The sequence below is a fragment of the Microtus ochrogaster genome, chromosome 15 (assembly GCF_000317375.1).
Source record: "Microtus ochrogaster isolate Prairie Vole_2 chromosome 15, MicOch1.0, whole genome shotgun sequence".
NCBI classification, from domain to species: Eukaryota; Metazoa; Chordata; class Mammalia; order Rodentia; family Cricetidae; genus Microtus; species Microtus ochrogaster.
The window spans coordinates 749,383-761,197 of record NC_022017.1 but is presented as its reverse complement, the minus strand read 5'-3'; the positions used below and the strand labels follow the sequence as shown (position 1 = coordinate 761,197).

Below are 11,815 nucleotides of genomic sequence, written 5' to 3'. Positions count from 1 at the left end.
CTAAAATCCATTTTTACCTGTACCAGACAGGTAAGCACTCTATCACCTGAACTATAGCCCTAACACTAAAATCCATTGTTTTAAGTAGAAACTTCCAGTAGGCTTTGTTCTCTCGTAGGCCCTTTTTGCTTTCATGGCCCTGTCTTTCATTCGTGATGAGGTCACTTGGCTGGTTCGTCATACAGAAAATGTTACCAAGACTAAGACCCCTGAAGACTATGCTGACTCGTTAGTATTTGCCCAAGAACCTTGTCCTTCGACTGGGAGAACATTTCGATCCCTGCCTTGTATGAGCGTGTGTCTCCACTCATGGTCTTGTCGATGTCTGTGTCTGCCCTTGTCACATCTCCACAGGTCCATTGCAGAGCTCCTCTTCCTGCTGGAGGAGGTCAGGGCTCTGGTCCGACGGCACATCAAAGTGATTCAGCAGTACCACATCCAGTACCTGGCCAGGTTTGACGTCCTTGTGCTCAGTGACATCATTCAGGTGTGTTCCCCTGATGACACTTTGGAGACTCCAGCATGATACCTTGTAGTTTTTCCTTCTGGAGCCACTCTGGCTGAATGACTGTAGTCTGGATGTTAAAAAAACTGGTGTACACTAAAGACGAATAATTTCAGCAGGTTTGTTCCCCTAAGCAAGAGGAGAGAGAACAGAATGAGAAACGGGAGTCTGTATGGCAGGGACGCAGGGCAGCGCTCTGTGTTCCTCTTCTGTTTGGGGCAGCCAACAGTTCCTCTGTCTTCATACACTGATTGAGCCTGTGGTTGCACTTCCCATCCGTGGAACTTGTGAGCACTGACAGTATTCTTACTCTTTTAGAATCTGTCTGTGTGTCCAGAGGAGGAGTCTGTCATCATGTCCTCATTCGTTAGCACCCTGTCCACTCTGAGTCTCAAGCAAGGTAACTGGGAGGAGGTGGACTTGTCGGGGCACTTAGGAGGGCAAATAGAGTAGGTCTGTTAGCCAGAGCATTGGGTAAGAAAACTCAGAAGAGGCCTGCCATTCTGTGCAGCCAGGTGCCAGGTGCTATTTGATTATTTCCTTTTACATTTGCTTCTGTTTTTACAGTTGATAATGAAGAGAAATTTGACTTTTCTGGATTGAGGCTGGATTGGTTCCGCCTACAGGTAAGGCTCTTGTCCTGTAGCGGCCCCTATCCTCAGGTTCCTGTCTTCCACAAGTCTCCCCATTTTTAATTTGTTAAGCTCTGCTTCAGACACTGAGTGATCCTGGGAAACCACTGACTAGAGGGGGACACAACACCCAGATCAGGTTACAGCCCCAAGGCTCATCCCATTTCTCTTGTTTTTCTTCCCAACCCCAACCGTAGGCCTACACCAGTGTGCTGAAGGCACCTCTGCACCTGCATGAGAATCCTGACCTAGCCAAGATCATGAACCTCATCGTCTTCCACTCCCAGATGCTGGACTCAGCAGAGAAAATGCTGGTGGAAACCTCAGATCTTTCTATTTTCTGGTGTGTCTTAGTTTTGACTTAATTGTCCGTCCCTTTGATCTTTCTGTTTTTTTTTTTTTGTTTGTTTTCTTTTTTTTTGAGATAGGGTTTCTCTGTACAGCCTTAGCTGTCCTGGAACTCACTCTGTAGACCAGGCTGGCCAGGAACTCATAGAGATCTGCCTGCCTCTGCCTCCCAAATTCTAGGACTAAAGGCATGTGTTCCATGTTCTCCTGTAAACTTCTTTAGTTTATTTTTCTGTTGTTTTGGTATTTTGAATTTTTAGGACATATAATTTCAAAGATTAATTTTCATTTATGGGTATGAATGTATGTCTCCGTGTATATGCCACTTGGGTATGGTACCCACAAAGGATGAAGGAAGGTGCTGGGTCCTCTGGAGCTGGAATTAGAAGTGTTTGTGAGCCATCTGATAAGAGTGCTGGGAACTGAACCTGGGTTCTATGGAAGAGCAGCAAACACTCTTTACCACCTAGCCATCTCTCCAGCCATGATATTTAGATTTAAAAACATGAAACCAGGTATGGTGGCAGATAGCTATAATTTCTGTACTTGGATAGTAGGGAAAGGAAGATCAGGAATTCAGGGTCATTTATGACTACTTACAGAACTAAGGGAAAGAATGGGCTATAAGGAAACTTTCCCCAACAAAGAAACATGAGTACTTGGGACCTGTAGGAGAAGGATTGCTATGAGTTTTAGGCCAGGCTAGGCTATCCAGTGAGTCCCAAAAGACCTTGTTTCAAAAACCCAAAATAAAATAAAATAAAATAAAATAAAATAAAATAAAATACCATGAATTTGTAGAGGTTTAGTATTGGGAAAGTAAGAAATAGTTGAGAGAGCTGGAGAATAGGAGGTTGGAGAAAGAACGGATACTTCATTGTCTTCCACAGATGAAACCTGGCGATAATTAGTTGACCACTGTGATGTGGAACTCTAAAAATCGAAACACGATTGTCATGTCTGCTCTTTGCTGTCTATTGAAATGGAAAGCTATAACACGCACATGCTAAACACATAAACATAGTCCTCGTGAAGGAAAGGCACATCTCATGCAGTTGATCTAAGGAGGTTTCTGGAGCCCAAGTGTCATATTGTGAGGGGATGTGAATTTGGAACTTCTGAGTTAGAGGGATGGTTGCCAGGGAAGAACTGTAAGTTTTGTCCAGGAAAGGGAAGGTTATCATCATGCTGCCCTGGAAGCCACTGTAAGACCCTAGAAAGGCTAAGATTCTTTGCTTCCCTCTTCCCTCTAGGATAGAAAGTAGGAAGAGTGCAAATAGAAAGAAGAACACTGTTGAAGGGGTCTGCTTTCTAAATCCTGGGTTCCAATCTTCTCTCTACAGCTTTCATCTCCGTACCTTTGAGAAGATGTTTGCTGTGACTCTGGAGGAACCTTCCATGCTTCGATACGCCATTGCATTCCCCCTGATCTGTGCCCATTTTGTCCACTGCACTCATGAAATGTGCCCAGAAGAGGTGGATATCCTGGCTTTCAAGTTCTGACCGCTCTCGAGCCTCTTCTTTATTTATCAAAGCACAGTTCCAGGGGCTGATTTTGATCCTAGGAAGGGAACAGACATGAGTGTGTGGATGAGTCCCCAAATATCTCGGTTTGATAGAGAAGTAACTTTTCTTTCTGGTCTCTGTTTCTTTTTCCTCAGGAGAGGATGGCTTAGGCAAGGAGCAAAGGGCAGTGTGGGAAAGGGGACGTGGCCTTCCTGTGATGCAGTTCTCTCCTGGTCCTCTCCCACAGCACACTCACCTGAAGAACCACAGTCTTCATCACTGCAATGCCTTCCTGGAAGAGCTGGCCAAGCAGACCAGCAACTGTGTGCTGGAGATCTGTGCTGAGCAACGGAAGCTGAGCGAGCAGGTAGCCCTCATCCTGGTCCAGTGTCCTTTCTCCCCCTCAGGGCCTTTCCTCAGCCACCCTTGTTTCTCTCTCACAGGCCAAATTCTTTTTTTTTCTTTTCAAGACAGTGTTTTTATTCTGTAGCTTTGGAGCCTGTCCTAAGTCTTGTAGACCAGGCTGGCCTCAAACTTACAAATTCTCTTTCTTAAGCAGGGGTAGGGATTTGGTTTATGGCAGGATTCCTCTCTGAGTCTAGTTACTCCAAGCACTCTCTTGGGATTAGAATCACAATGTACAACCATTTGATGTTGTGACCTGGCACAGCTATCTACAAAGTTCATGTGGACAACTCCACACCTGAGTTACGAAATAGCAATCACACACACAAAAAGCCCTAGTGTTTTAAGTGAGTTTGTGATTTTGGATTATCCTTGGTTGCACAGGACCTGTGGTGGTGGTTTGGGTATGCTCAGTGGATGGAGACACTTAAAAATATTCTTACTTGAATGGTTAAACTCCACTCAAATCTGTGCTCTATTTGAAGACTTTTGGGAGATGAATTTTGTCTTCTTTGAGTGGTGCATACATGCTTGGGACCAGATCTCTGTCTTGTCTATTCTTTTTGCTCATCAGTATCCCAGTTTACAACTTACTGGAGATTCTTAAGCCTTTCAGTACTGATCCCCTGGGCTGCATTCTTGTCTTCTGTTTTTTTTTTTTTTCCTCTTCCTGCCTTGACTGACTCATAACACCTGATCATGATTAGATCAACTACATTTCAGAAAATCAGGCATAATGAATGAGTTAGTTGTGCTCATCCCCAGAGCCTTGAATTTCCCAGACTACCTACCCTTCCTGTGTTTGAGTCAGAAAGTAGCAACTTTGGTAGGAGCGGAAATAAGGAGTGTGTGTGTGTGTGAGTACAGACAGATAGTTACCATACTACTCAGCTTTTTCATTTTCTAATGTATCAGGAAAAGATACAGATATTTTTTTCCCAGAGGTGTAGTAAGGGTTAAATGGGACAGAGCTCACTAAATATTTGGTATACACAGCAGTCGATAAAGGTTGGCTCCTGGGTGAAGCTTAATAAACACTAACTTGTTAGGCTAATGGTTTGGGGTGAGGATCAAGAAAGAAGGTACATGATCGCTGCCTTTGGCAATGTCCCAGTTTAAGGGGAAGGAAGTGCAAAGGCAGGCGTGAAAGAATGCATGTAACTGATGCACAGCATGCATGGAGATGAGGAGACCTACAGCTGTATTCTTTGTTCGCTATGACTGTATACTACACTCACGGTAAACAGGCTTACTCAGTGCTGTGTCAGGAATGACTAAGCCGTGTGTGAATAATTGTTTGCTCCCAGAACTGTTGTAAGCAAGTAAGTGTTGCCCTTCAGAGTTAACGTTTGGAGTAAATAATTATTGGTGCGATTACTAATAGGGTTACATCTTTGGATATTGATTTCTGAATCAATAATAAATACTTTCATATTTAGTGTATCTTTGTCCATCAAGGTGGATTTTATTTTATTTTATTGAACTGACTGAATTTGGAGGGATCTGGAGAGATGGCTCAGAGGTTAAAAGCATTGACTGCTCTTCCAGAGGTCATGAGTTCAACTCCCAGCAACCACCTGGTGGCTCACAACCATCTCTAATGAGATCTGGTGCCCTCTTCTGGCATTCAGGCAAACATGTAGACAGAACACTATATATAATAAATAAAATAAATTGAAAAAAAGAATAGGAAGCGTGACTACAAAATAACAAAACTAATGTTCTTGTGTGGCGCTTTTCTGTTCTAAAAGTTTCGAAGTGATTTCCTGAGGCTGGAGAAGGGAGAGAGGCAGGGTTGATGTTTGAGCTGGAGCAAGGAATATACATATACACACAATTAAGAAACAAATATTGAACACACGTGAATTTTGAGAATTTTGAACTGTAACTGTTTTCATGAGACAGAATATAAGTGGTCAGCCTGTGGGATGATGATTTTGTCTCGCAAAAAGTGTTGTTTCCTACATTGTGACTCCACAGAACAAGATAAGTGGAGCTCTCAGCTCTGCCTGTTTTCCTTGGATTTGTCTGTTAGGAAAGGCCGCAGGGGTGGGTGGGGGAGCGGCGCTCTCGTCCTGGAAAGACACTGCTGTCTGAGGACTTGAGGCTGGTCATGGGGAGATATTTGTGAGCACTGAGAAAGGTGAACACATTCTAAAAAGGTCCCATTAGAGAAAGAGGAGCTAGGTGGGTGGGGGGAGGAGTGGATCATGATAGAGGAACCTCGTACAGCTGTTAGCAATGACGCTTGTCTCCCTCCATTGTGTCCCAAAGCTTCTACCTAAGCACTGTGCCACCACCATCAGCAAAGCCAAGAACAAGAAGTCCATGAAGCAGAGGCAGGCTCCCAGGAAAGGAGAGCCCGAGAGGGACAAGCCTGGAGCCGAGAGTCACCGGAAGAACCGCAGCCTTGTCACTACGTGAGGTCCTAGCCCTTGAGGGCCAGGAGAGAGAAAAGGGAAGAGGGGAGGTGATACAGGGGAAAAAGCAGAGGAGGTGTAGGGTTGATAGGTACAGAAAAGCTCCTATGTATGAATTTTCTACTTTGATTTTGAAGAACATCAGTGTGTGCTATTCTAGACTGAGTGTCCTTACCAACAGCCAGACTCATAACCAAGTTCCACTTTATTTTCAGCATGGACAAACTACATCTAAACTTGACCGAATTGGCACTGGCAATGACCCATGTGTACAGCTTCTCTGTGTTTGAACACACCATCTTCCCATCTGAGTATGTCAGCAGCCACTTGGAGGCCAGGCTCAACAGGTAACAGCCTCCCTGGTCCATGCTTGTACTCTGTGGCAGTCTTCAGTGCGGCTGTTAGAACCATCCTGTTGGTCATGGCACAGGCTGGAGACTGATGCAGAAAACAAACAAACAAACACACAAAAAAACCCTACCTTACTTCCTAGGTTTTGATGAGCAGCTGGTCTATCCCCCTTGTTTGGTAGGGCGAGCAGAGAGAGAGGCTAGCACTTGGGAGACAGGCAGGAGTGACAGGACTTTAAGGTCATCCTTGGTTACCAGCCTGAGTACACAAGCCCCTACCTCAGAAAAGGGAGGAAGAAGTGCAGAGCCTTTGCGGCCACAGAGCTGTGCCCACATCCTGGCTGTTAGCACAACAGTGGGGCAGATTATCTAACTTATCCGAGTCAGTTTCTTTCCTGTTAAGTCCAGGATAATGATATTTACCAGACAGGTCATTGGGAATGACCTGCAATTGAAGATTAGTAGACAAATACAGATTGCTATGAGTGGAGAGTTCCTGCCGAGTAATAAACCTTAGCTAAGTAAATTCCCTTCCTGCACTGTGCCCTTCATTCCACTGTTCTCTGAGAAGGAAGGATACCTCTTACGTTGGATGCACTCTATTGGTTAGGGGATAGAAAGGAGTATGAATAATTGATTATTTATTTGTATTTTGTCTTGGAATATGAGCAGTTAATGTAACAAGCACTTATTGAACACCTACTATGTGTCAGGACTGTTTTAGAGACTATTGATAAAGCAGCATACAAAACAGCCCTGCCCTATGACACTTACCTTGCAGTAGGGGAGACAGATTAACAAAATAAGAGAGTAGCATATATGGAAGGTTAACAATAAATGCCAAGCAGAAAAATAAAGCAGAGAAGGGGGGAGATGTCATGGGAACTGTGTACATGTGTGCGTGTGTGTGCTGAGGAGCTGCTGCAGTTTTAGACAGTGTGTGTGTTGACTGTATCCAACACCTTGAGAAAATGACATACCAGTGAGCTCCTGAAGGAACTACCGAGCCAAGTATGGTGTGCCTGTCTGGGGGCAATCACTGCAGACAGAGGAACCAGGAGGTCAGAGTGGTGGCACAGAGAGAGCCTGGGTGAGCTGGGTGGGAAGCAGAGTGCAGGCGGCTGTCATGTGTGCAGTGTACTGTAAAGATTGGGTTGCATGTAGGAATGCAGCCTTGACTGGTCTGGACAAAGCTGTAATAAGATTTGTGTCCGCAGTTCACTCTGGCTTTATTAGCATGAATGAGAGCAGAAGCAGGAAGACCGGTCATAAACTGTGTTATGACTGTAAGATATACAGATTTATTTTCCTATTAAGGTTTTGCCTGGGCAAAGTAAAATAGCACATTTTTGTTCTGTACACATTATCTCTAGGGGAGGAAGCGCTTCAGTTGTACACACAGTGTCAAGGAGATGGCAGTGTGACAATTCAGAACCATGGTGGTTTCCAGGTCCTAGAGCAGGAAGGGTGTGATCATCTACTTTCCCCAATCTCTGATTCTTGCTTCACAAGGTCGTTCATTATTCCAAAAGCTCCAGGGTTTTGGCTGGAGGTTTTAACCTTTTTTTTTTAATTTAAAGGAAATTTTATTTATTTTTATTATTTTTATGTGTATGGGTGTTTTGTTTGCATGTGTTTCTGTGCACCACACATATGTCTGGTGTCTTTGGATACCAGAAGAAGATACTGAATTCTCTGGAATTAGTATTACAGATGGCTGGAGCTGCTTGGTGGGTGCTGGGATTAGAAGCCCAGTTCTCTGGAAGAGCAATCAGTGCCCCCCTAAGTAGTATATAGTCCATGATCCTTCCTGCTTTAGACTTTTGAGTGCTGGTATCTAGGTACGTGCCACAACTGCCTGAAAATTCTATGTTGAGTAGGCCTGTCTCTCACCTGTCCTTTCTATGTTATTTTCCTTTAAATGGTACACAGGGATCTAAAATTTTCCCTTTAATTTGTGGGAGCAGACTTTCCTGAACATTCTGCCATAAACTTTTTTTTGCCAGAATACCAACCAACGAAAGAACTCCAAATATCTCACAGCTTAGGAAGAGTTTATAGTGCGATGCAGATGAGTGACACCTGTCCTGACTGTCTATCATCTCACAGCTTAGGAAGAGTTTATAGTGCGGTGCAGATGAGTGACACCTGTCCTGACTGTCTATCATCTCACAGCTTAGGAAGAGTCTGAGGAACGCGTTTATAGTGCGGTGCAGATGAGTGACACCTGTCCTGACTGTCTTTCTGACTGTCTGAAGAAGCAGGTCGCAAGTCAAAAGACTGGTTGCAACATGAAATCTTAGCCCCTGGGGAAGAAACATGCTGTGCACCCATGGCTGTATGCCTTCTTTCGAGTATGCAGGCAGTGGTACTCTATGCGGTGTAGCATCTGCATCCATAACCACAGGGACTGCACTCTTTCCAAGGAGTTCTCAGCATGATTTTCTATTGTTGGTGGTGTCTGGGACTAATTCTTTCCTTAGAGTAGGATGGCATTTGGGAACTCAGGTCTTTTACAGCTGACCTAATTTCTCCAGAGAAAGAAACAGTTAGGAATCAAATGTCAATGGATCGTCCAAACACTGTCATCACCAGCTGCATGAGCTTCATAAGTCTTACTCAGTTTTATTACATACAAAATAGGGGTAGTAGTGCCTACCTCACTGTGTTGCATTGGGGTTTAAATGTGGTAGTATGTGCTGCACCAGGAACACAGGGCTGTTTCTGTTTTTTGTCATTCAGAGCCATCGTGACTTTGGCTGGCTACAATGCCAGCACGCAGGAGATCCTTAGACCTTCTGAGCTGGTGGCGGGAGTCAAGGCATACATCACTTTCATTCAGTCGTTGGCACAGTTTTTGGGTACAGATGCTTCCAGAATTATCCGCAATGCGCTCCTGCAGCAGACACAGCCACTGGACTCATATGGCGAGCAGACTGTCACCACTCTCTACACAAACTGGTCAGTGTTCCATCTTCCCACTGTCTCACCGCTAGTACTTTTGCTTTACATAGTAGGACCCACAACCAAGCCTTTTAACCCCCAGCACCTCACAGAACCTGCAAAGGATGAGCGCAATAGCCGGGGTAGACCTGGACCCCTTCTCTTCTAGCCTTCACATCACTACCCATGTATCGACCTGTGGCTCTTTGACACTATCCCTCTTAATGTCCGATCCTTAACTTGCTTTTGCTACATTCTTGCTGTTTCTGTTGAAAAGGGTTCTATCACTTCTTTCTTGAACCCGTATTTCTCTTTTTGCTTTAGCTTTTCCCTCTGAGAACCATGCTGCCTACCCATATCTCCTGCACATTGTCTCTTCGTTTGCAACCAAAGTGGTGTCAAGTTCAGTAGACTGTTCTGGATAGGGAAAGGAGCCTTTTTCTCAAACCAGAGAAAACACCGCTTTTCTTTGACATTTTTAAGAAGCCAAGAGGCAGATTTTTCCCTCCCCACACCACTAGGTGGCGCTTTAAATCTATTATCAGCCTAGGGGAATATTGGCTGGCTGGCCTGTTGAGAGGTAGGTTTCACCAGCTAGACTAGGCTGGACTTGTGCATTTACAGCCGATTGCCCCCCCTCACAGAGACAGCTACATTTTAGTACCTACTAAATACTGTCTCACTAAGTTAGTTTTCAATGTATTTTCAGTTCGAAAAGTTTGACAACTAATTGTAATAAACTGGGGAACTTGAGTTTGGCTCACTGGTGTTTAGCCCACGATGCTGTAAAACACATACTTAGAACTGGTATCTAGGTGAGTGCTGCAGTTGGTGGGCCTTCTTCTTCAGACTCTGTCAAAGCCAGCACCTCTGACTTGTCCAGAAGTTAGGAGGGAAGGTTTGGAAACTGGGTGATGGGTGCTCCTGTCTGCAGAGGTTTGATTTGAGACTGGCTTCTGGGATCCTGGGTCCTTGGTCTAGTGTTCCACTGGAGAGGATATGGCTTAAGTGTATTTCAGAGGAACCTAGTTCATCTTTTTAAAAATGCCAGTGTGAGCCTGTCTGTCTTACCCAACAGAGGGTAAGGACAAGCAGAGTACAGCCGTTGGGAGAGAGCAGGCTGCAGGCTGGGAATGCAGGATACTGCGTTTACTGCATGCACAGTGGATTAGGGGCCAAGTGGAGTCACATTCCCGCTTCTCATGCAGCACCTGCAGGGTGTTAAATAGATTGCTATGCTCCCTTCTTTTAGTCTTCCCCACCCCAGCCCCTAGCAGACTTTTCCCTTGACTCCTGGGTGCTGGTGCAGAAATCACTGAATGCTAACCGGAGTTTCTTTGGCCCCTCCCGCTGCAGGTACCTAGAAAGCCTACTCAGACAGGCGAGCAGCGGAGTCATCATCCTCTCCCCAGCCATGCAAGCCTTCATGAGCCTTCCCCGAGATGGGGAACAGAACTTCAGTGCTGAGGAGTTCTCAGACATCTCTGGTGAGCCCAGCACCCTGGCCTCCTTGCCACAGAGCTGAACTTCCTTCCCTCTTCAGTATCTAGGCCCAAGTCTTCATGCTGGTGCTGAACTCTGCTCAGTGTTAGGAACACACAAAAAGAGATTCTAAAGCAAGGCATGGGACGGAGAGGTAACTTGGGGGCTGAAAGTGAAGAGAGAACAGGAGAGAGGTTTAGGAACTAGGCAGACTACTAGTCATCGGAGGGATTCACTCTTTCCTTTCCCACAGAATGCAGGAGCAACACTCAAGGTGACTGATTCATGTGGGGAGAGATTAAATGGTGATCCGATGTCTTGGCATCATCTTCCTTGGCCAGTGTTGATGGAAGGCTTTACTGTGGGCTGAGTTACTGACTTGTCCATGAAATTCAGTTCACACCACAGCCTTGACACAGCTCCTATTGCTATACCCATTTTTCAGATGAACAGACTGAGGCACTGGGAGGTTAGGATACTAAGGTCACACATCCCTAAATGGTGGGACTGGGATTTCAACTCCGACAGTCAAACTCCAGAGCAGTGTGACACTGATTTTCTGCTTCCTTGTGCACGGTAGCATATTTATTTATTATCAATTTATTGGTGTGTGTGTGTGTGTGTGTGTGTGTGTGTGTGTGTGTGTGTTTAGATAAGGGAATTGCACTGGATTGGAAAGCTAACCCCCTTTAGTTTTTCAAGACAGGGTTTCTCTGTGTATCCCTGGCTATCCTAGAATTAGCTCAGTAGACTCAAGTTGGTCTCAAACTCACAGAGATCCGCCTGCCTCTGCCTCCCAAGTGCTGGGATTAAAGAGTGTGCCACTACCACCTGGCACCATTCCTTTCTTAAAGAGGGCTTGAAGCCATATAATTCTGTCTTAATGTTTATATTACCAACTGAGTATTCATGAAGAATCCTGTTTCATCCCCTTTTCTCTCACTTTTATGTAAATGATGAATTATGCATGCGACCTAAGGGAGATAGAGGTGTTCTATGACCCAGACTTCATTCTCCTTTTTTGGGGCTGCCAAGGAAGCCAAAGTGCACATCCCTGTTTTCCAGCTCTGCCTCTCCCTGTAAACAGTCTACACTTTGCCCGCCGGAGGTTTTAGATGCCCCCTTTCAGCAGGCCGGAGGTTTTAGATGCCCCCTTTCACCAGGCTGGAGGTTTTAGATGCCCCCTTTCACCAGGCCCGAGGTTTTAGATGCCCCCTTTCACCA

The 11,815-nt window shown here is 45.2% G+C and overlaps 1 protein-coding gene across 2 annotated transcripts in view; it reads left to right on the top strand.

The window, feature by feature from the left end:
- The window catches only part of Nckap1l (NCK associated protein 1 like), a 44,091-nt gene that overhangs the window by 19,397 nt on the left and 12,879 nt on the right, over positions 1–11,815 (top strand). For both annotated transcript variants that reach the window (XM_026782789.1, XM_005353773.3), the window contains exons 12-22: positions 119–228; positions 355–487; positions 824–905; positions 1,073–1,131; positions 1,335–1,480; positions 2,829–2,961; positions 3,239–3,358; positions 5,671–5,816; positions 6,032–6,163; positions 8,909–9,127; positions 10,466–10,596. In XM_026782789.1, the coding sequence (XP_026638590.1) occupies positions 119–228; positions 355–487; positions 824–905; positions 1,073–1,131; positions 1,335–1,480; positions 2,829–2,961; positions 3,239–3,358; positions 5,671–5,816; positions 6,032–6,163; positions 8,909–9,127; positions 10,466–10,596 (1,411 nt within the window). The remainder of the gene's footprint in view (positions 1–118; positions 229–354; positions 488–823; positions 906–1,072; positions 1,132–1,334; positions 1,481–2,828; positions 2,962–3,238; positions 3,359–5,670; positions 5,817–6,031; positions 6,164–8,908; positions 9,128–10,465; positions 10,597–11,815) is intronic.